The sequence below is a fragment of the Castor canadensis genome, chromosome 6 (genome assembly GCF_047511655.1).
Source record: "Castor canadensis chromosome 6, mCasCan1.hap1v2, whole genome shotgun sequence".
Taxonomy (NCBI): Eukaryota; Metazoa; Chordata; class Mammalia; order Rodentia; family Castoridae; genus Castor; species Castor canadensis.
The window spans coordinates 145873644-145898110 of NC_133391.1; the positions used below are offsets into that span (position 1 = coordinate 145873644).

At 41.8% G+C, this 24467-nt stretch overlaps 2 protein-coding genes and 1 non-coding gene across 8 annotated transcripts in view; 1 reads left to right on the forward strand and 2 right to left on the reverse strand.

Moving 5' to 3' along the window:
- Positions 1-23999, reverse strand: part of Skp2 (S-phase kinase associated protein 2) — a 28640-nt gene extending 4641 nt beyond the window's left edge. The window contains exons 1-9 of one of the 2 annotated variants that reach the window (XM_020187976.2): positions 23648-23999; positions 22890-23161; positions 12257-12368; positions 9291-9434; positions 7893-8027; positions 6435-6533; positions 5331-5461; positions 723-774; positions 463-570 (exon numbers count right to left, since the gene is read on the reverse strand). In XM_020187976.2, coding sequence (XP_020043565.1) covers positions 463-570; positions 723-774; positions 5331-5461; positions 6435-6533; positions 7893-8027; positions 9291-9434; positions 12257-12368; positions 22890-23161; positions 23648-23655 — 1061 coding nt within the window. In that variant the 5' untranslated portion in view covers positions 23656-23999. Of the gene's footprint in view, positions 1-462; positions 571-722; positions 775-5330; positions 5462-6434; positions 6534-7892; positions 8028-9290; positions 9435-12256; positions 12369-17322; positions 22835-22889; positions 23162-23647 lie in introns of those variants that run through there. The other variant, XM_074077618.1, reaches the window with a different exon arrangement.
- Positions 10734-10841, reverse strand: LOC141424407 (U6 spliceosomal RNA). Its single transcript, XR_012449344.1, has one exon. It is a non-coding gene; the product is annotated as a U6 spliceosomal RNA (small nuclear RNA).
- A 22-nt stretch (positions 24000-24021) lies between the features above and the next one.
- Lmbrd2 (LMBR1 domain containing 2) overlaps positions 24022-24467 on the forward strand; it is a 54681-nt gene continuing 54235 nt past the window's right edge. For 4 of the 5 annotated variants that reach the window (XM_074077611.1, XM_074077613.1, XM_074077612.1 and 1 more), the window contains exon 1: positions 24023-24203. The gene's annotated coding sequence lies outside the window, so the exon portion shown is untranslated. Of the gene's footprint in view, positions 24204-24467 lie in introns of all 5 variants that reach the window. The other variant, XM_074077614.1, reaches the window with a different exon arrangement.

The window sequence follows — 24467 nt, forward strand, 5'->3', positions numbered from 1 at the left end:
CTTTTATTCATTACATTCCTTGACCTTCCATCCAGGTCTTCCTCACTAGATTACAGAACTTTTCCTCTAAGCCCAGATGAAAGCTTTTGGAATCAACTAGAAATAATGTGAAAAATTTGGAAAATGAAACCAAACCCACTCACATTGGGTCTGCCTTCCCAATTACACATGAGTGCTCTGGAGGTGAAGGCTTTCTCCTACTTCCTTTGTAAGTCCTCCAGAGACAGCAGGGGATTGTAATGCGAAATGCTGACAGTGCAATAATAAATGCTATGGAACACCTCAGTCAACCACACATTTTAACTCTCCATGGATTTTCTGTTTTGCTTATCTTCTAGCCAATTTGTGACACACTAGTGTTAGTTTCATTGTAAATACCTGCTATGAATACCAATGGATTAACCAAGTAGTTATCTCTGTTGGCCCTTGCCTTCTATTAGCATAAAAACACAACATACTTACAGTAGAGTTTCAGGTATTATATCATAGCACCGACTGAGTGACAGATGTTGGAGGTAGTTGAGATGGAAAAATTCCGGAAAGCAATCATTCTTTAGCATGACACTATCACTGTAACAGAAAAGAAGAAATTCAAAGTCGCCCGTCCATTCTAGATGAATACCACTGCTTAGCAACTTCAATTCAACTTTTAGAGCCTTCCCCACTCAATGAGCAATCAAGAATGTTCAGCTTTCCATTTAAAACAAACAAACAAAAAATACCTTAAGTCTAGGTGGACAAGGTTGGGGCATCTTCTAACTAATGTAGCAACATCTAGGGGAAACAAACAAACAGGATGGTCACCATTAAGTGAGGAACAAGACAATCACATTTGCTACTGCTGCTGTTCTTTGACATTGTGCAGGAAGTCTGGGACAAGGCAATGAGAGTTGCTTACTACTTGAAAGAACAAGCAAAAGCGATTATCTTGGCATATGAAATTCGCTACTCAGAAAATGCAAGAGATCACCTGAAAAACTTCTGGAAATGTTAAACTGGTTATCAACAAACTACAGCTTATTTATGTATCAGTAGTAACTGGCTGGAAGAATAAAGGGAAAAAAAAAGTCCCATTCACAATAGCAAAAAACAAAACCAAACATCATATATTCATGGACAAACAATATGGTGTAAAGGCAGCTCTTTCAATCAGTGAGGGAAATCATGGATTATTAAAAAGCAATGTTGCTACTGTGACTAGAAAAAAATAATTTCTCCAACTCACATAATATATCCCAATAAACTGAATATATTAAAAAAGTTCTATATGCAAAAGTACAGGTAATTAATGAATTTTAGGATACATAGGGTGTTTCTAAACATCAAGAAAAACATAGGGTACATTTATAATCTGTATAAAAATTTTAAAACTCTACTGTGTTAAAACATTTAAAGAAGCATCAGAAAACTGGAATAAATGTTTTCAACATAAATAAAACAGGGTTAACACTCTTACATAAAGAGGAAAGAGATAACAGAAAATACACTAAGAATATGAGCAGACACTTGCAAAACAGAGATAATGCTGGTATTGAGGCTCACACCTGCAATCTTAGCTACATATTAGGTGAAGGTGGGGAGGATTACACTTGCAGGCCAAGTTGAGCAAAAAGTTTGTGAGACCCCCCATCTCAACCAATAAAAACCTGAGCATGGTGATACACTTTTGCAATCCCAGCCACACAGGAAGTGTAAATTGGAGGATGGCAATCTAGGCCTTAACAGGCATGGACCTGAGACCCTATTGGAAAATTAACAGGGTGTGGCTCAAATGGTAGAACGTCTGTTTAGCAAGTCCCTGAGTTCAAACCCCAGTAACACATATGTACATAAGTAAATAAGTATTAACATGGTACAAGAAATACTAAGTGAAGTTAGACTGTTTTTCAGCCACCAAAAGAGAGATATTCTATCTTAATACCCGAAACTGATGAACTATAGTAACACAGGTCCACCCATACACCACAAATAGATATTTTGTACAGCCTTTCAGGAAGCTTAAAGGGATTTTTAAAAAATTGAGGGGAGGAAGGGATCATTTAAAAATGCACTCTTGAGCATGGTACTTTGCCCTTTGGCCCAGTAATCCCACTTGTAGAAAAAATAGATGCCTCGAGCATCTCCATTGCAGCTACAGTTACGATAGCTCCTCCTCTGAGTTAAAGCCTCATCAACTCCATGAATACAGGTCATTTATTTATTTTTGTGGTACTGGGGTTTGAACTCAGGGCCTCATGAATACCTGGCAAGTGTTCTACCACTTGAGCTATGGCCCTTGGCCCTTTTTGCTTTAGTTATTCTTCAGATTTTGGCCTGGGTGGGCCTGGACCACTGTACTCCTACTTAGGCCTCTCACGTAGCTGGGCTTATAAGTGTATCCCAATATGCCCAGCATTTTTGCTGATAGGGTCTAACTTTTTGTTCAGGCTGGGCTGCCTTAAAATGAGATCTTTCCAAGTAGCTGGGATTATGAATATCAGCCACTGTGCCTGATCATTGAAGGTTATTAAAAACCTTCTTGGTAACGTGAAAAAACACCAGGGGATACTGTATGCTGAAAACAAAACAAAATATATTCAAATCTCAATTAGTCAACACACACACACACACACAGAGAAAAGATGAGAAGGAAAAGAAAAGGCTGGAAGGAAATATACCAAAATGTTAACAGCAATTAGCAAGAGTTGAGACTACAGGTAACTTCAGAATCTGGAAGAAAGTCAACCTGAGCTGACCTATTTTGTAAGCAGGAAATGCACCAGTAAGTGTTATTTATTTAAAATAATAGGCACACTTCACTGATGTTGGAGAGTTTTTTATTCTCATGCCTGTATCTTCAACCACATCCCTAAATTAGAGTTACATTTTCCACACCTTCCAACATACCCACTTGGATATGCAACAGACGTCCAAATTTATGTCTAAAACCAAATACTCAACTTCCCTAAATCTGTCTCTTCCCTATAGTTTTTCCTGCCTTATAAGCGATAGCTTCATGGATCCAGTAGCTTATGCCTAAACCTTTGGAATCACACTCAACTGTTTTTCTCACTTCCCACATCCAGTCTGTCACTAAATCCTGTTATGTGGCTTTCAAAAGCCTCAAACCCAATCATTTCTTAGCACCCCAACAGTTACCATTCTAGTTCCTGACAGTCCTCCCTACTTCACACTTTCCACCTTGCACTCTGTTCTCAACATGGCACTAAAGTGAGCCTTTAAAAAAAAAATTATTTATTTTGCAGTATTGAGTTTGAACTCAGGGCCTGGTACTTGGGAAGCAGGTGCTTTTACAGCCCCCAGCCCTTACAGGCAGCCTTTTAAGAGGTAAGTCAGACCACACCACTGCTCTGCTGAGAGGCTTCACTGACTTCCCATGTCATTCAGAAAAATCCAAACCTTTGCCTTGGCGTGGGTATCTTATCCCTTCCCTTGCTTCTTCTCACACACTAGCTCCTGTATCAAAGGACTCTGTGGTCTTTTGACGCAGAAGGCTTTTTTCTCACAAATGCGTACTGAGCTCTCCCTCACTCAATCAGGCTCTGCTCAAATGTCACCTCCTCAGAGAGGTCCTCACTGTGGCCATTTATTCCATCTAAAAGTAGTCCTTCCTGTTTAGTCCTACCTGCTAACTCTGCTTTATCTCCCTTCCTGCATTTTCACCTCATTTCATAACATTTAGGGAGTTTGTTTTCTGGTGAACTGCTTTGCTTTTGTTTTTCTATGTTTCATGTATTTTTGAGAACAACTGCATTATACTACCAGATTTAAGAGTGTTTAAAGGGAAAAAATGTCGCACAGAAATAGTGTGTAAGGAGGGAGTGATAAGAGATCAAAATATGACTGCAGCTTTTACAGATCTCTAAAGAAAGTGTTCCTCTGTCTGAAAAAGTAGACACGTGAAATGGTAGCAGTGCAAACCTTAGTCCTTGCATTAATAATGGACTTAAATTTCTGGCCACTCACGAAAGTCTACCTATTATTTTCTATAGCTTGATATATATTATTCATTGGAGGACACATCAAGCCCTGGAGAAGTAGTTTTTGAATACTTAAATGCTAAGAAGTATTTGCAGGGTTGGAAGCATGACTCAAGTGGTAGAGTACCTGCCTAGCAAGTACTAGACCCTGAGTTCAAACCCCAGAATCCTCCCACCCCCTCAAAAAAAGTATTTGTAAATGTTTGGTTCAAATTATTAAGCATAGTAAAAACTTTAACAACAAAATGCCTGTACTCATATGAGCTACTACCACCCTGAACACAGGGCTGCCCAGATTGAATATTAGCTTGAGATTGTAATGGGAAGCTGTTAAACAAAAACCACCACCTCTCCATCTGCAAATACTTTAGCAAATCAAGATTCTCAGTGTTATATATACAAAGCAAGGCATAGCCAAATACTGAGGTTTGTCAAGATGACAACTGCTTCCCACCCTGATTTCAAATGCCTGTTTTTATGTAAACAACCTCACTGCCCTTTCACTGAATTGTAAATACAAACTTATTAACAGGACTTATAACAGGGTTTCTCAACCTTGGCACGACTGACATTTTGGGTCAGATTACTTTTTGTGGTGCTTTGCTATGTTGTTTAGCAGCATTGCCAGTTTGAACCCATTAAATGTCAGCAGCAGCCTGATGGCTGTGACAACTGCAGCTGTCTCCAGACATTGTCGTATGTCTTTTTGCAGGCAAACTGTCCCCCTTTGAGAAACACTAATCAGTCTTCCTTCAGTATTCATAGGAGATTGGCCTAGAAACTCAAAGATACCCAATCCAAGGAGACTCAAGTCCCTTACATAAAATATTGTAGCAGTGGCATATAACATACATCCTGTATGCTTTTTAGATCACTTACAACACCTCATACGATATAAATGCTATGAAACAGTTTTTATATTGCATTGTTTAAGGAATAGTGCCAAGGGAAAAAACTCTGAACACGTTCAGGATGGAAGTAATTTTTTTTCCCCTAAATGTCTCTGATTTGCCTTTGAATCCATGGATGCAGAACCCAGGGATACAGTGGGCCCACTGCACTGCACTGATCTGTTTTTATGTCGGAGTGTTGCCTAGTAATTTTGTTGTATTAAAATAGTTCTGCCTACAAACAAGTTGTCTTAAAGTATAAAAATTTCTCCTTCTGGACCCTGGTGACTTCAGTTCTCTGTAGGTGTTTACACCTGTACCTTTTGATCAGCAGTTCCTCAGCTGAAAAATGGAAGCAACACATGCACTGAACTAAATGAGGGAACTCATGTTGACGAGAACTTTGGAGATGTTCAACAAATCAAATGTGTGTCTATTGTTAATGCCCCACAGCTCTCACCTGATGGCTGGAGATTCTTTCGGTATCCACTAAGATTCAGCTGGGTGATAGTCTCCGACACATGTGCGACAGCTGCTTGCACATGCTTTTCAGTGAAGTCATAGCACCAGGAGAGGTTCAGCTCATCCAGTCTGTACAAAAGGGAAATAAGGAAGGCATGAACCTATCAACAGGAATGAGTCTGCCTCAAGTTATTAACTTAATATAAAACCAGAAATTTCTTACCATTTTAGGCAGAGCCCTGCTATTCTAAGCAGCTACCTTTGCTCATCTGAAATAGCCTTTTGCTCTCTTGACACACTTCCCGGTACCATCTGCCCCTGAATGTAGCCACGAAATCTAAGCAAATGCCGTAGCAAGTGCTGTCCCCTTCCAGAAATGAAGGGAACCCTAGCCCCTCCTCCTGTAGACTCAAATTTGACTCGAGGACTGCAGGTGGAAATTCTAGCCTGCGTATTTTCTTTCTCAGACCACTCAGGTGGCTGCCAAACGGCCACACAGACTGAGCAATCACCTGAGATGGATTATGCAAGAAGCTACTTCATCTAATTCTGCCTCTGCCAACTGAGCCAGTGAGGGTTTCAAGCAGTGTGCAACCCCCACTTCTCAGCACTACTGACTAAATATGGTGCTTATATATTATCTCCCAGATGACATTCTTATCCAAAGGTAATCTACTTTCAACAGATCACGAAAGACAGACAGGTACAAATGCTGCAGCACAGAGACCAAGGAATAGTTAAAAGAAAAACAAAGAAAAACCAAACACATATTGTATGGTATGTTCTGTGTACCATCTGTCCCCTCACTTAGTAAATCTGTACCTCTAGATTTTTTATGTACTGTTATTATTTCACCCACATTTATTATGGTTTATACTCACAATGTACCATCTTTGATTAAAAAAAAAAAAGGCAGTATTATCTAAGATAATATAGGCAAAAAACCTATGACTCTACAGTCAAGTGTAAACAGCTTTCTTTCAACTACACTGACATAAACAGACTGCTACATTTTCTTCACTTTCATCCAACTCTGTTCAGATGTGAGGCAGAACTATATTTGATACCAGGGCTGTATAACCAAGTCTCATATCTTTCCTACCTGGAACAGCTGCTTAGCAAAGTCTTCAAGGCAGATTCAGAAAATCCAGAACACCCACAGAAGTTTAGTCGCACTAAATTTGAGTTCTGTGCAAGATTGCTAGGAAAAGAGAAAAATGCTAAAGGAATATCGATAAGGCACTTTTATTCAATCAACAGTGATTCATTCAGAGGAAAGCAGGGTAGTGTAATAAAGTGCATAGGCCTGAGTCAGAAGCAAATTTAAAATTCATGTTCCACTCTCTCTGTGTCATCAAACAGTACTTTGCCTCAGTTTATTCATCTTTAAAATGGCATCTTCCTGGTAGGGATATTAAGAAAATTAAATGATACAATGTAATAAAGGACTCTGCACAGTGCACAAGAAGTATCCATCAATATACCTTAAAAAAAAAAAAAGACAATAGAGTAAACATGTAACTATTTTTCCCATGATTGGAATTTGCTTATATGCAAACTTTTCCTTGTAAAGTCATGAGATTCTTTCAGTTAGACATTTCTTTGCCCTCTCCCCTGCTAAATACCCTCTTTTAGGGAAACTTAGTGATTAAGGGCCATTATTCTGAAATCATATTATAATGCCAGGTTCGAATCATGGTTTGGCTCCCCATTAACTGTGTGAATTTGGACAAGTTATTCAGCTTCTCTGTGCCTCAGTTTCCACAGCTACAAAAAGGAAAAAATAACGTTTCGTGGGCTTGCTTTCAGAATTAAGTGAGAATACATTTAAAGAACTTAGTATACAGCATAATAAATAAATATTAGCTGCTATCATTACTGTTACTTTTTATACCCGGTTTCATCTTTTCTCAACTGAATGAGTACAACACTACCCTAACTACTCAAGTTTCTCCCATGTCTCATTGACCCTCCACGGTGCCTAAAGTGTTAATTTTCTAAATTTCAACTCTGACATGCTCCTTCCATGCATCCATTCTCTGCACCATGCTTTATAGTCTCTTCACAGAGTGTGGACTTCAGACAGTCTGCATGGAGGCCCATTAACATGTGACCTATTCTCAACTCCCTGAGTCCCATGGTCCAGCAACTCCGGGCTTCTTAAGTTTAGAAGCCTGCCTGCAACTTTACTTAGATAGGCTATCACTTGGAAATCTCCTACCTGAATATCTTTAATACCTAGCTTACGAGTCACTTCTGAGAAGGCTGCCCTCCCTAAATTTCATTAGGCCTCCCTTGTGTTGCCACATAATCAATCACTAATGCATTTAACAAACGCACTGCACTACAATTATCTCACCCAAGAATGAACCTAGGACAGGGACAGGCATATAGTCAGCATGCAAACTTTTGTTGCCTTGAAATTTCTGCAGAAGCCAGAGACTTACTCAATATGTTTTCTGTGTCCACTTGGACACAGGCAGAAGGGAACCCTGTCATCCACAGCGGACAAAATTGACAAACATGACAACTGCCTTTGTGATTTCTAGGTGCCACTCACTTGACAATGGGATCTGAAAGCTGTAAGCCTTCCAGGCTTAGATTCTGCAACTTGGAGCATTGAGACAGAATGCCTTGGAGGGTGGACACATTTATAACCGAGTTTGACAGATCCATATGCTGCACACGAAAAGAGCTGAACACAAAAGAGAAGAGGCTCTGTGAGGTGGCTTACGCAAGTACACTCAGATCAACTCCAACCCCTCTCCCCTCCAAATGAGCAGCCAAGCACAAACAAGATTCTACATACACATTTCAAGCACTGAATACATTTCTGGTCATAAAAAAAAATGCTTTTAGCTAGTATCCATTCTCTTTCATTTTAAAATTCAAGAGGAATTTTGCCAAGTGCAGATGGTGCTGCCAATATTGAACCCAGTTAGCAAATTCCTGTTTGGGCACTGTGAGATTAAGCCTAGGACTCTTATTTTCTGGTGGGTTTAGCGGGAGAGCAGGAGCGTACTTACAAAGGCCGTGAAGACAGTGGAAGAGAGGGAGGCCAAGTTTAATTTTAGATATTGACATTGAGGTACTTGGAAGAAATTCAGGTGGAAGGTGTTAGGTAATTAGAAACAGGAGTTTGAAAGAGTGGCCTGAGCATAAACGTAGGGTGAACAAAACATAGCTTGTCCAAGAACATGTGGTTAAGAAGAAGCCAGGAACAAATCATGGAGTGTACAAAAGATATCCCATCTAGGAGGAGAACTAAGAAGGAACAATTATGGAGTAAATTAAAGCAGCAGAATTGGTGGTTTTGACAATGTAAAGAAGGGGAAAAGTACTGGAGTGGAAATGTTTTTCCCTCAGCTCTGCTATCTTCAACTTGTTTTTCTCTTCCATAGCTAGTTGTTCTACTCAACCATCAGATAGCGCTAAGCCTTAGTATTGCATAATTTTTAGCATCAGAGAAACATGTTTTTCCTTGTAGACTGTTAAGTCTACAAGACAAATAAAAAGAAAGTATATTTTCAGGCTGCAAACCTGTCCACAAAAGAATCACAAATCTGAAAATACTCCTCCCACTATTTGATTATCAGAAATAGGCAGTTGGGAAAGAACTAGGCAGCTTTGCCCCTGATGATGAGTGCTCTGCCTGACTCCTGACCTGTAAGAGTCACGATCCCCACCTGCAAAGCACCCAACATGAGAAGTTAAATGAAGTTTTTTCTTTTTGTGGAGCTGGGGATTGAACCCAGGGCCTTGCACATGCTAGGCAAATCAGTGCCATGTTTCGATCCAATGGCCACGTGGCACAATAAGCAATTAATACCCCACACTGCAAAGATGGCCTGTTGCAGGCTGGATAAAGAAAAAAAAAGGCGTTTTCTCTGTTTTCACCCCCAGACAGAGAGTCTTTTCCAGATAGAGAGCTTTTCAAGGTGTTTTTCTTTCTTTTTACCTGAAATGTTCAACCAATGGTTGGTCCATGAATGATCGTGGGCAGCGGAAGGCAATCACCCCTCGAGACAGCAACCGACCAGTCACATCTGGGTGCAGATTTTTACCTGTGAGGTCTAAGGTCTGCCAGAGAGATTCGTCAAAGCTGGAAAAGAGAAAGGGCTTGACTTGGTAAGGGACCCTTAAGACATTACTAACAAGTACAGAACCAGTAAAGCCCCTTGAAGCAAACTCTGAAGGAACTTTTGTTTTGAGGTTGCCTGCATAATTACTTATGATATTTTAAAGGCATTATTGAGTATTTCTTGATCACAACATGAAGAAGCTTTCATCTTTTTCTTTCTGTATATTTTTAACAGATGGTTTAATGCTACAATTAGCACTGACAATGGTCTGAACTCAGAGAATAAAATTCCAGTACTCAGTTCAGTATGCCCAGTTTAAAAGTGACTATTCAAACTGCTTAACTGATCATTACGAGGTGAGTAGTTTCAAATCTTAAATTATCCCACTAGCCATTTTTGTTCAACATCAACAGGTTGTCACAGTTACTAAAAATAAATGCAATGCAGATATAAACAAAGGAAGAAAATTTAGCACTATTTTATTATGAGATACAGCTGCCATAGACATTTCCTAGGAGAGTCACAGTTCAGCTCTGCTGTGTAGTCAGTGCACACATGTGTCTATGTGAGTGTACTAATGTGAAAGGAAAAGGGAAAAAATACTAAGTTATGGACAGGGTTTCTAACATAAAAGGGAGGCCTCAAAAATGTAGAATAAAAGAGTTTTAATATTCACAGTTGAATCTGATTAAAGAAAACGTGAAGTATAAGCACACAAAGGAACATTCTACAAGCTTATGTTTATCAGAATTTTCTCTGTTAATAAGTGCAATAAGCACTCTACTGGCCACTGGGTTTGAAATAATTTTGTTATACCAAAATTGTCATTATGTGATTTCAGCCCTATTCTTAAAAAGGTAGATTATAGATAAGATATTCTTAAGATACTGGCATGCTTTGTATCTTTCTCTTGCCCAGACTAAAATCTACTGCCAAGAAAGTGATACCAGATCATATTTTGGTTATCTCAAATCTCATGTTTGATGTTTCCATTTGCAAGGGCATTCTGCAATAAGCACCTTGTTCCCAAATAACATACATTTTTAGCATACCCAGGAAGATGAATTCAGGATCTACGTTAACTCTCAACCAAATATAACTAGTTATGGTTAAGGCTGTGAAGCTACTAGACCTCTGGTTTCTGCTTTACCCCTCACCTCTCAATCTACTGTTCCTGATCTTGTAGTTTCATCTCCTAAACTGAGATAATATGAATATTGTCACCTAAGACTGTTTGGAGGATTAAGTTGATAACATACTCACAACACAAAGAGTAACTGCTTAATAAATATCAGCTACTATTTTTAAAAAATTTTTTAAAAAACATGAAACGCCTCACAAATTTGCATGTCATCTTTGGGTAGGTGCCATGCTAATCTTCTCTGTATCGTTCCAATTTTTAGTACGCGTGCTGCTGAAGCCAGCACAGTTACTACTTTTATGACAACTGAGATGAAGATTAATGGACTCACGGGGAGATACAGGTGCAAGGATACAAAACAGCAAATGCACATGGCGAACAAGTCATGACAGCTGATGTACAACATGAGAACTATTAGTCAATACTACTGCCCTGGATTTTGGATATTTTGCTCAATGAGTATGTTTTAGGTACTTTAGCTGCACACACAGAAAAAGTAATTATGGGAGATGTATATATTAATTTGCTAGAATATAATAATATCTTGCTACTATGTATATGTCAAAGCATCATGTTTTACCCCTTAAATATGTACAAGGCATTTTTAAAAAAAGGTTAATAGACTCTTCATGGAATGGACAAATGTCCAGTTGGTGGAAAAAAGAAAATCAAAGTGGGTTTCTTGGGTGTGGATAAGTGAAACTCGGACACCATTTGCACCAGCATTTCAGGTGTGCAGACCTCTTCATCTTCTAAGCAAATAGGCTATTACTGCAAATATCTGTGCTGTGTTATTCCAGCACACCCTTGAAGGCAAGTGGCTCCTGTTGAATTACAAGGGGAATTCTAGATATGTGGAGAGAGAAGCCAGAAGGATTGTTTTCAAACATGAAGCACAGAACAACCAGGGGGTAGGATGCGGGTGAGGAAGGGTAGAGCTGGGAAAAAGTTCCAGTTGAAAAACAGAGTCTTGGTGGTTGATGTAGCTCAGTGGTACAGCACTTGACTAGAATACATGTGGCTTTGGGTCTGATCCTCAGCACCATAGGGGGAAAAAAAAGAGAAAGTTTTATTTTTGTTTTAGGCCTGTTACTATCTTCCCAGCTCATCATCCACACCTGAAGTGCTGACAAAACACCAGCCAAAACGACATACAAAGGCATTCTTGAGCTCAGCATGCCTGTGAAACAGGCACTGGACTGGCATCTTTCATTTCATTTCAAAATCGCTCTACAATGAATGTACCATTAGGCCTATTTTACACTGGGGGAGACTGAGAATCAGGAGTGTCAAGTAACTCGCTTAGATCACACAGTGTAAGAGGCAGTGGTTGGGAGCACACTGTGTCTGACTTGCCAGCCCCTCATTCTCTGCCAGCTAAGCTCACTGCCTGGCCCCTGGTGTGAGGCACAGCCATCTTCATGCCCTCCTTCCACTACTCTTTTCACTCAGCACACTGTCTGGCCCAAACAGGTGCGACCTGGCAGTACATGACAAAGAGGCATTCAGAAATGGAATAAATTATACCTCCAGGAAGCGCTTCTCTCCCACTGTGAAATGAGGATACTAATTAGTAAAAACACAAAGGCACCTAGTTTGCTTGGAGCTGCAGTATTTTTCTTGGTTTTTTAGCTTCACCAGACTAAAAATGAATACATAACTTTCTTCTTCCCTTCCTCCAAAGGGGTAAAAAATACTTACGCGAGGCAGTACCACCTCTTACAAACCCCAGAGACTCGCAGCAGTTCTGGGAGGCACAGACAGGAAAAGATCCCCAGGAGCAGCTCATCTGGAAGGGAGTCCCATGAAACACCTGTGCAGAGACAAAAATGTTTTCCATCACCATTCTTCCCTGTCAGGTCTGTTGAGTCTCTCCACGCACAGGAAAGACACACAACAGTTAGCTTAAAGAGGGTTTAACACAATCTGTGTTCCTCATCCTTACATTTATTTTTTCTGTGCACTCACTGTCATCATACCCTGAAGTAAACATCTCACTTTTCAGCAATGAGAAGAGAAAAAATCCAGAATACTTTCCTATCATTCTTCCCTTCAATGCCAGCTAACCACGGATGGGGACATCAATGGTGGCAGAGAGCAGTTCCCAACCCATCAAAATATCATGCTGCTCTGGGGGAAAGGCCTTGCTTGTCTACGGTGTACACTTATTTAAAAGGCAAATGAGTCTTCTTCCTCTTTCAGGTATATAGTCCACACATCTAAAAATACAGCATCAGAAGGATGCTTTCAGGATTGGTGCATGGTGATTCATGCCTATAATTCCAGCTATGTGGGAGGCAGAGATCAGGAGCATTGCCATTGGAGGCCAACTTGGGCAAAAAGTTAGCAAGACCCTACTTCAATTAATAAGCCAGGTATGGCAGTATGTGCCTATCATCCCAGCTGTGTGGGAGCCATAGGTAGGAGGATTGTGGCTTGAACCTGAAACCAGGAAAAAACACAAGACTCTATCCAAAAACAATGTGAAAAAGGGAGGGGAGGCATGACTCAAATGGTAGACTGCTTGCCTAGCAATCGTGAGGCCTTGAGTTCAAATTTGAGAACAACCAAAAATAAGGATGCTCTCATTTCATGTCAGGTATTGTTCCAGGTGTTGAGGGAAGAACAGCAAGCAAAATTAAGACAGACAAACTGGTCATGATGGTACATGCTTGAAATCCTAGCACTTGGGAGTAGAGATAAGAGGATTGTGAGTTCAAGGCTAGCCTGGGCTGCAGAGTGAGACCTTGTCTCAAAAATTAATAGAAATATACCTTCCTGGAGCACACACGCTAGTGAGGGGGAACAGACTATCATACATAAAATTAAGTACATTATGTGATATGTTAAAATGGATAAATGCTATGCAGAAAAATTTAGCCAGGTATGGGCAAGAACGGAAAGTTCAGGGATAGTAATTATGTCTGAACAGAGGTCAGAGAGCCTTTACTTAGACAATAAGGCTTGAACCAAATGAGAGAGCAAGCCTGGTGACTATCTGGGGTGTGTTCTGGGTGCAGGGTGTTGCAGGTCTGTTGTGTGGAACAGCATGGAGGCCAGGTTGGAAGAGTGGGATGAGCTAAGAAAATGGTGATTCTGTTTTCTGTCTAAGAAAACGGAATCAGAGCGGTGAAAAGGGAGGACCCAGGGAGGCTTTCTAGATCATGAAAGGCTTTTGGCTTTGGCTCTGAACTCAACAAGGAGACTATGAACATAGGGATGACAAGATCCCCATGTAAAAAGAACCTCTGGCTATTGTATTCAGAACAGACTGCAGAAGGAGAAAGGTAGATGCAGGAAGACTGGTTTTGCCTTAGAAAAGCAATCTCTAAATAGCAATTCAACAAGTCCACCTCTAGTCAACCATCTAAGTCTAGTGATATCCTCTCCTTCATGCCCATTTAAAAGGTACCAGTATTTACAAAGCAGGTACATGTGCCAGGCCCTGTGTACAGGGGAATGAAGCCACCATGGAGGAGAGCATGGAGAGTGTCAAATATTATAGCTGCTGTCCCTGGCAGCATCCCTGGGCAGTCTTTCTAAGACAACTATGCCCTTCCCTCAATTAGAACCCTTTAGTGGAACCCCAAAATATTTAGCCTAAAGTCCACACTGCTTAGCATGAAGTTCAAAGCTTTCATGCCAAGGCCCCATTCATTTTTCTGGGCTCCTTATTTAGAAATGTGTTCTAGCCAATTGAAGCTTGCTGTAATTCTTAGAATGAGTTGTCTCGTATCACGTCTCGATGCCCTTTTTGTGCTGTGGCCTCCCCTGGTTGCTGTCCCTTGAAAATCAAATTGCTATGAAAGCCCCACACCCACAGAAGGCTTCCCATGACACGATGAAGGACAGGTCCTCATGTATATCATGTCATTACTGACCTACTCATCTCTCTAGGCTCCCACTGCTTCCCAGGTTCTTGCAAATGAGAACCTACATTTTTTTTTTTTTAAACATGCTTTTGTATTTCCAGGAACTAAAGTCTGATCCATTCATTTGTTTACTGATCATGTACTATATGCTGAGGTCTGTGCTAGGGATACAAAAATAAACATAGCACAGTCCTGATCCTCATTCTGCTTGGAGTTTGAGAGAGACAGATGAACAAATATAAAAGTTCACTAAAGTATCATGATAGGCTACAGAGGGCTCAGGGCACTATCTGGCACACAAGAGTAGACCGGTGGTCAGGGAAGCCTTCCTGAAGGTAGCGGCCTCCACTGAAGAATGATTAGGAGATAGACACTTGCTCAATCAGTGCCTGTCTCCCTCTCTTTCAGAGACAAATTAAATGACCAAAAGAGGCCTTGAAAGCAAGAGGCAGAGTGATGAAGGAAGATCATCCATGCTGACCTCGGCCTCTGACCTGGGGAGGCAGGTGGAAGTTACACCATATGATAAACTTTCTGTCACTGCTACCAAGTATCTCCAGAATCAGCAGGGGTTCTCAAACTAGGTTGCTGCCTGCTCCCCAAATCAGAAAAAAGTTAAGACAGACTTTTTCTCAAGTTCTTCCCCTAATAACTCTCAATTCTCTGACCTCTGCTGTCTCTTGCATGTATAGGTCTGTTCCTGGTATTTAATCTGGCAAAAAACTACATAGTTATTCTGAATCTAGTATGCTGAGATTTTATTATGACCTATAAAGACTATCCTGATGCCAAGTGAGTGGTCCCAACAAGTCTGAGAACTATTGGACTAAGGAAGAAGCTTGGCTTTGATCAGAATCCCAGCTATGTAGCTCCCCCCCTCTACTCCCCTCACCCAGTCTGTGAATTTGGGTTATTTCATCTCTCTGGGTCTCTGTTTTCCATCTGCAGGAAAGAGAATAAACAGATTTATCTTGCAAAGTCGTTCAATGTGAAGATTAAGTGATGTATGAGGTAATGCAGGGGAGATCAGACTTCCTTGTCTCTATTCCTCTCTTTCCAGATTAAATCTGTATATTTTCCTTTTGTCACTATCTCTTCTTTTCAGTGCTGCTTTGAATTTTCACCATCAGGCAAAAATCCAAGATCAGAGGAGAGTTTGGACAAAGGTTGCACAGTGTGATTAACCAAACCTCATATCTGCCCTCTATCTAAGCTTAAGATCCCCAGAAGCAGATCCTGAGGCTTCAATTTCAAGTTGTTTATCTGGGAAGTGACGCCAGGAAGTACTGGAAAGAAGCAGAGAAGAGAGACATGGAAGGGAATGAAGCCAAGTCAGGGCATGTTGATAAGCAGGTTGTTGCTACGGGCAACTGAGGTTCAAATCTTCTGGAGACTCCAGGAGCCAATCTGGAACCTGCCCCAGAGCTGTCCCACTTGCGGGCATGGGTGCTGGTATATGAATCTACCAGTTGCTGTCAGTCACTGACTGGGGACTCAATCAATGTTAATGCCCCAGTATTCCTGTCCAGAGAGAGCCCTCAAGTACAGAGTTACTTCTATATGCAGGAGAAAGCCTTTGGCTTTAAAGGAAAAGCAAGTTTAAAGGGCTATGGGCAGAGCACCAACAGTGTCCACTAACATGGCTGAAAAAGGAAATTAGGAAAGCTTGCTGAGAAATGGCACAGCAGGTGAATAAATGACATCAACTAACAAATTTGGTGCTTCCTATTTTGTTGGAAAGATATAAACAATTAGAAGAGCAGCAGGAAATAGGTAAAGTGCTAGGAGAGAAATCTGGCATACTGATGAATGCAGAGGTCAGCAAACCTAGGCAATGAAGTTGTGCAAGAGAAGAGTCCAGAGTTAGGAGGTTCTTGGGCTGCAACATCTGTCTTTAACTGCTCCCACTTGTCCTACAGATTTCAGTTTAAAGGGCACTTGCTCAGAAAAGCATTTCTAGAACACCATCAAAGCCTCATGCCCAGGTTTGCACATCTAGTGACTTGCATCACCTGGCACATACCCGGCACTCAATATTTGCTAAATGCATCATGCCTTTTACTTCCCCTTTCCACAAATGGTGAATGTGCTAATTCTGTCTTTGTGTGACTGGTTAACCCTCTTAACCAATTAACTACTACATGTCCAGTGCCTAGAAACTGCCCAATTGATATTTTACAAAGGAATGACTGACACACTAGAAAAGAATGTTGGCTTTGTTTTAAATATAAGAAAGACTGTTGGCCTCTTAGGACCAGCCTTCCTCATTTGTAAAATTATAAGGTTGGCCTATGACTCTACTTTCAACAAACATTTCGTGAGTGCATAACAAAGGTACTAGTGCTGGGAGCTGGGTATAAGCCATAGCTCTTGCTCAATGGCCTCACTAAGAATGGCCTAATAAATACATAAATATATAACCTAACAATTAAAACTGCCATCTACTGGAAGCCCTAAAAACTGTCAGGCATTTATTACAACACCCTGATGCTAATCTTTAAAACTGCCCAGGTACAAAGTATTATTATTACCATTTTATAATTAAGGACGTTTATCTTAGTGGGATGAAATAACTTCACCAAGGTGATACCAACTAAAACTGGGTGAAAGAGCCAAGAGGCAAACTTGGGTTTCCATATTCCCATGCCTCGAGATGTCAGTGCAGATTCAAAAGAAGTGAGTTTTATGACTTGCTAGATGGTAGAGGGCACTGCAGGTGGGGGTTACAGTGCTTGCCAAGGAATGGCCCAGCACCCTGGGCATATGGAAATGAGGCTGAACACAAAAACCCAGAGCACAACAATGATGTCCTCTATCAAAACACCAGTAGTCTTTGGGAGAAGGGGAGAGGAGTTTCAAGAGAAGATATAACAATGATAAAAGGGACAAGGTCACCTTTTTTAGTTCATGGCAGAGTGGGGACTCAAACTCAGGTCTGATTTCAAAGCATATCCTCTTTTCACTCCATCAAGCTTTAAGGGTCTATCTTCTCCTCTGTTCTGAGCAGTACTTGATGACTCTAAGTTTAGAAAAGGTGAGAAGTAAACCTGACTTGCTATGGAAAAAGAAATCAATCTGGGATAGCAAGTGAGTGGCAGAGGAAAGAGGGAATAAAAGATGCTGAGAGGTCCCAATGGGTTCACACCAAATGGGAGGAGCAATTGCTCAGACATCCACGGTCTCAGCTAAGAGTCAAGCATCCAGAGCTCCACTCAGCTGACCACTCAGGGCAATCCTAATTCGAGGGCCCCTGAACAGGGGTGGATCAGGCTGGAATTAGCTGCTCATCTAGCAGATGGGGCAGAAGTTTGCCTTCAATAACTGTGCTAATGGCTGGCACCCAGGCTTTGATACACTTAATCTAATTTTACTTGCCATATTTAATTCTCAAAACATTGGCCATCTGTTTCCTGGATTCTTGACTAACTGCTGCCTGGTCTGTTTGCAGGGAGAGGAAGGGAAAATCCAGGTCTTTTCTCCAGTTGCTTCTGCTAAACCCACCAGGGCTGCACACCAGCCCTACATGAAGGAAAATAATTATTAAACTCAAGGCCTCTAGTCTTCAACAACAGGAACAACAGGGAAACACCCTTCAGAGGCAGGAAAGGGTAAAAACTGGCCAGAGCAGAGTTTGCTGCTGATTACGCTCACCTACCATTTCTTCTAATTACCTCAGGTACAAACTCACCTTCCCACCTCTGAAACCCACCACTTCCCATACTGCTCAAACTCCTCTGGAAAGATGGGGATGTGGGAGACTTTTCTATGAATTTGATCTTTGCAGTACCGGTAACTCATCTTACTTGACCTATTTCTTTTTCAGAACATCACTTACACTCAGTTTCAAATTACAAACCCAAAGTAACCCTAACATATCCCAAATTTTGACTTTTAAAATTGCTCCTCAGCTAGGCATGGTGGTACACATGTGTTATCCTAGCACCCAGGAGGCTGAGGCAGGTGAATCACAAGTTCCAGTCCAGCCTGGGCTACACAGAGACTCTGTCTCAAAAAAAAAAAAACAAAACACAGAAAAGTTAAATAAGTAAATAAATAAATTGCTCCTTTCTTTAGGCATCAATAATCAAATTTTGCAGGTGAAGTAGGCACTGAGGCCCTGGTACTCAAGTCTTCTGTTTTCTTTTTCCTTTCTTTTTTTTTTTAAGGGTGGGGCAGGGCTCATCTCATGATTGCTTTTGCTGGTTTGTTTTAAGTAGTGACCCTTTTGGGGTGGTGGGGGGAGGGACCATGCATGCTTCCTTTCTAGGGGGAACTATGCGCGCTTCCTTTCTGGGTAACTATGTACCGATTTTGCCACCCTGGATGAGTTCTTTCCTTTTCCTGCAAAAACAATAAAGAGAAAACAGAAGACTGCTAGCTTTGTATATAGCTGGGAAAAACAAAAACAAAAAAAAAGTAAAACATAGCAAAACAAAACAGGGGTCCCTAGTAAAACCCTCAGTCTATAACTCTTTATTTCTGTGAAAGACTTGCTCAACCCTGGGGGATCTGAAGAGTAACAAATAAACAAGGAAATTAGGATCTGGGAAATAAAAATGAATATAAAGCTCTAGGAAAGCAGAGTTTTTCACTTATGTTCACTACTGTATCACCACTCCTACAACACTGTTCAATAAGTATTTTCTGAATGGGAAAGGAAACTATAAAACAAACAAGGATGACTGGGAGGGTCCCATAAAAACTTCCACAGAACTGGGAGGTGGGACTGTTGACTGAGACTCATTGATGGGTCCTGAAAACAATTTAGTTAGGTTTGACCAGTATTTTTTTTTTTTTTTAATGAACCAGAACAGAAAATATCTTAATAAGGGGAAATATAGTTCTGTGAAACTCTCGTTTCAGATACGCATCCAGAATTGCAATATAAAACATATTTCTTACTGCTTAAAGAAGAGCTGAAGAAAAAACGTTTGCCCTGGGGTATTAAAACACAGATTCTCAAGCTCAAGGAATTCTTGGTTCAGAATCTCAGGAATTTTCCACTTTGAACAAGTTCCTTCGGGGATTCTGATACACTCTGAACTTTAGAATCTCCAGTCTGAAAACCTTTGTAGGGTCTGGAATTTCAAGCCCTCTAACAGCCATGGAAGAACTGATCAACAAATTAGTTCAACTACATTTTCATGGCCATCACCTGTTTAAAGGGCAGGAAACAAACATTTAATGACCATAAATAAAATGTGATTGTCCTCATTCTACTTCTTACTGGCTGTTTCCTCCCAACTCCTTCCATATACTCACCCCAAGGGCCAATCAGACCTGTTCTGGTCTAGCTTGGCCACACAGCTTTAATCTTCTAACGTAAACAGATGAGGAGGAATTTAGACGCCAGATGTGAGGCTGGATTGGGGCCTGCAGGGAGAGCCGGCTTAGCAAAAAACCAACAAAACTTAAACTCGGGGCCAGTCATCAGATCTCTATGTACAGCAGGTGTGGCCTGTCCTGCCCTAATCTTGGCAAGGCTATTAGCCACCTGTCCTGACAACTGCAGACCAAGTCCCTGGAATGAAGATCCTGCTACACTAGAGGCCTCAGCTTGCTTCCGGGGGCCCATTAGGACTCTCCTCGACCAGCTGTCCTTCATCCTGCATCATGAGTGCACTCCTCATCCACAGCAATTAACCAATAGACATGTTTGCATTAAGTTCACCCACATGCACATGTATGTTATTGTTTTCCCCCTCTCCTGTGCCTCTCACCTTGGGCAAACAATTTTACAGTCAATTTTAAAATCTAGAGTCATTGATTGGACCATTTTCAGCTCCTCTCTTTTCTTGGAAGCTTCACTCTTGCTGAGTGGAAGACTGTCCACTTCTACCTTGGACTTGAGTAACTTTTCCAAGAGGGCTCCCTCCTCTTTGTTCTTAGAGAACTCACTGCTGCTAGTCTTAGTAGCAACCACATACTGCAGTGAGATGCTCTTATTTTTTGTTTTTTCTCCTGAACTTGATTTCCAATTTCCTAGGAGCCAATAACCATCCCTTATACTTTTGTCTGGTTCCCACAGTGCCTCACTTAAAAGATGTCTTTTTAAAAAATTTACATCTGTGTATGTGTGAATGTGGAAAGATACATAGCAGTCATAGTCCATGTCAAAAGCTATCAGCACTAGACAATTTAATCAAAATTTGTTCATCTTTGCAGGGAATATCTTTCACCACATTTGTATGGTCCAGTACCAACTTATTAGTGCTACATTCCAGGTGCTAAAAATAAGTGACATAAAATTTTAAAGAAAAAAAAGCTCTATATTAACAGAGTCAGACTAACAAAAGTCAATTAGCCTCCCAAATGGGTGTCAGAAATTTTGTTGACCAGTATTAACTGGGTTTACTTATTGAGCGTTAAATGCGTGACGCATGCTAAGAGCTCTAGACACTTTCACTTAAGTAAGCTTCACAGCAGCCCTGGAAGTGGGAATTATTACTTCAGGTCACAGGTAAAGAAACTAAGGCTTACAGCCTTAGGTTACCAGCACCTTTCCAAGGTGTTGGTAAACAGAAGGATTATAATCCAGATTTGTCTGACCTCACCACAACCCTCTACTGCCTTGCTAATCAACCTATTTTTTTGGGGGGGGGAGGGCAGTTGGTTTTATTTCATTTTTAGACAGTATCTCACTATGTAGCCCAGGGCTGGTCTGGAATTTCTCATTCTTTTGCCTCCTGAGTGCAGGGACTACAGATGTGCACCACCCAGCCCAGTATGAATCTAATTCTTGATGTGGATCCCCATGCTGTACCATGGACAAGGCTCCCTGTCCTAAGGAAAGAGTCAAGAAACTAAACAGTTATTTTAAGCAAGCAAGAAAACAGGCAACTTTTCTGCCAAGAAAGCCAAATATAGAAATTTAGGAATATACACATTTACTTAGGATCTGTAAGACTTCCATCTTTATTTCTTTAATGTCTGTCTCATTATCCATCATCACTCACTCAATTTCAGTTTAGACTCTGATCACTTATATAGACAATTTCAACAGTCCACTAATTCTGTTGTCTCTAACATTCGAATATATCCAGGCTCTAACCACTGCTTATTGCTCCCTATCTCTTAACAAGTCTGTAAAATTCTATTTCCCACTTCCTACATTTCAGGATCAGCATATCAAAAGTTCAATCAGGTTACATCATAACTCCGCTGAATTCCATCTCTAGCCTGACTTTCCCCTACCGTCCCCTTTCCCACTACTCTTAGTATATAGTTTCCTGTTTCATCCTTTTCCCCATGATCATGCATTGGCTGTTCCTTTTGCTGGGGGCTCTTTTCTCCCAGACATTTGCATGGTATACTCCCTTGCCCTCTTCGTGCCTTTGTTTAAAGGTCACGGTGCAATTGAGGCATTCTCCCAATATCCTGTTTAAAACTGTAATCTACTTTTCTATCACAGGACTTCCTCTTCCACTTGGCTTGCAGTATTTTGTTTTCAGTCATAGCACTTATTGCCCTCTAGCACAGTACATAAAATATCTTATTGTTTTTATTGTATTCTCCCACTAGAATGGAAGCTTCATGACGGCAGGAATGTTTATTCTGCTTACTATTGTGTTCTCAGCATCTAGAACAATGCCTAGCACTTAGCATGTGCTCAGCAAATATTTCAATTTTTATTTTAAATGACTTTACTAGCAAGAAAAACTGATACACAATGCACTCTATTTACCTTATGGCTTTGAGTATTCCAGGATTCCACCCTGGAAGTACTCAGTAGGAATGAACAGCTTTTAAGAGAGGCATAATATAAAGTGAATCCTATGTTTTACTCGATCCATTATATTTTTGGGGGATGCAGAAGGCTAAAAGCGTGAATACATTCCAATAGTTCATGTGAAAGATAAAAGCTTGAGAAATACTTACTAGACAAGAGGGAAAGATGCAATGATTGTTTGGAACTTGGGAGGGCGATGGGAAGCAGACTGACTTCAGTTTTTGGGTTGGGTGACTGAAAGGTAATGTAAGGAAACAACTTCCCAGGACAAGCCTGTTTGGGAATGGACCTGGGAAGACAAGTCTCCTCTACTTACATTAACGTTTGCTTTAGCATTCCATTGACAAATAACTACAGTGATTAAGGCAGAAAGCTCTCTCTGGGATTATAAACAAAAGGAATCCTACATGAAGATCACTGTTTATGTTCCCATCCATCAGTGGCACTGAGCTGGGCTTTGAGCAGGCAGATTCCCTTCTAAGGGAAAAGGCAGGAATGTTGTCTCATGGGTTAAAAGTTTCCAGACAACAGTGCAGAAGATGAAGACCTGGGAGATTCTGTAGACTTCAGTGATGACTGGCCCCATTTCACAGCAAAATAACTTTAGAATGAGGCAATTTTACAAGGGGCCCATCCCAAAGACCACCTCCCCCCCCAAAAAAACCCAAAAAACAAAAAACAAAACAGTGCAATCCATCCCTGACATAAATGACAGTTTGACCCTCATACCTACCTGGATAGTTCTCTCGATTGAGCTTAGGCCTGCGAATGATCACAAAGTCTTTGTCGTTCCCTTTGCTCTTCAGCCGTTTCCGTGGGGGGCTTTGGGGGAGGCCCAGGTTTGAGAGCAGTTCCTGGGGGATGTTCTCACTGTCCACCTCCTCCTTCTCCAGGGCAGAGACCCCCATGCCTGACAGCAGTTCAGAAGTCTTGCTTGAATCCCATCCCCAAGTGAAGCTGGTGCTAACGTTGCTACTTTGGTCCGGAATCTCCTGGAGGTGCTTCCTGTAGAAGGGCACAACACCCCATTCTTTTGCAAACACACCCCTACATCATTCCAGGGTAGGCACGAAAGAAACATCAAGCTATGCATTGTAGAAAACTTTCGCAGCAGCTAGTAGAATTGCATTTTTTTCGTGCCCTCAGCGAGTCTCCAAGAATGAAAGAGAAAACTGAAAAAACCGAAAAGGCTTTTGGCTTTACGATCACGCAGAAGGCCTCAAGAAATTTCTTCACGTGGAGAGAACAAGGAAAGAGGGAGGGCAATCATACAGTGATTGAAAACGGTAGCAGGAAAACCCAAGTAGGGAAGCCAAATAAAACCGCACGCTGACCTCCGCATTAAAGCATTCATCATCCTTTCCCCAAGAACGGGGCTAAGCAACTATTCACGTAACAGCATTAGTAACAATCTGAGCAAGTAGAATATTAGCGGCCTAAAAGAATTAAGACGGTGCATTCATGCTTAGCCCTTTTTTGCAATCGGCTTACCTGTGCATAGCGTTCACAGGTTAGGGAGTTTTAAATCCGTGCATTAATTGTAGAGCCGCCTGTCTCCTGGCTTCCCGCTTAGGCACGCGGCAGTTTCCAAGTGCGGCTCGGGCCGCAGCCGCCAGACCCGCGAACTCTAGCAACGTTCCATCCCTGCCGCGCGCGCACGGCTCTCTGCCCGCTCTCTCAGGGGCCGCCGTCTGCGGCCCCGCAGCCTGCTGGGAACTGTAGTTTCTAGACTGTTTCGCAGTCCGACTGACTCGCTCCTACTTCCTTCCCTCGCAGTTTTTGCCCGCCTTCTAAGTACCCACAAACCCCTGCGGTGCGGGGCTGGACAGCGCGCGGGGTAGGCGGGGAAGCGGAAGTGGGCGGTGCTCCGGCTGACTGGGAAATGTCAGCTGCTTGACTGTGAACGGGTTTACCTTTCCCGGGAACCTGCAGGCCTTCGGGTGACCGCCACTGCCGTCGCCTCCGAGCGTGGGTCTAAATCCTGGCTGGCTGTGGCAGACGCGGAGTTTCCCGATCCCTTCCAGATGCTGTCTAGCGAGATCGGATGGTGAGCTTGACCGGGAGCGGGTGAAGCGCGTTGGTGTCTGGGTTCCCGAGCGAGCGCAGGCGGAGATAAAGGGGATCCCAGACACTCTGAGCGGCCGTGGTCGCGAGGCCCACCTCCCTGACCTGAGTAGAGATCAGGTGAGGGGCTGCGAGCCGTGGGTGTCACACCTGCCTGTCTCTGCCAGGAGGCTTCTTCCTTCACCCGCGTTAGGACGGCCCTTAGGACCGGGTCTGTGGACAGGAGCTATGCCTTATCTCTAAAATA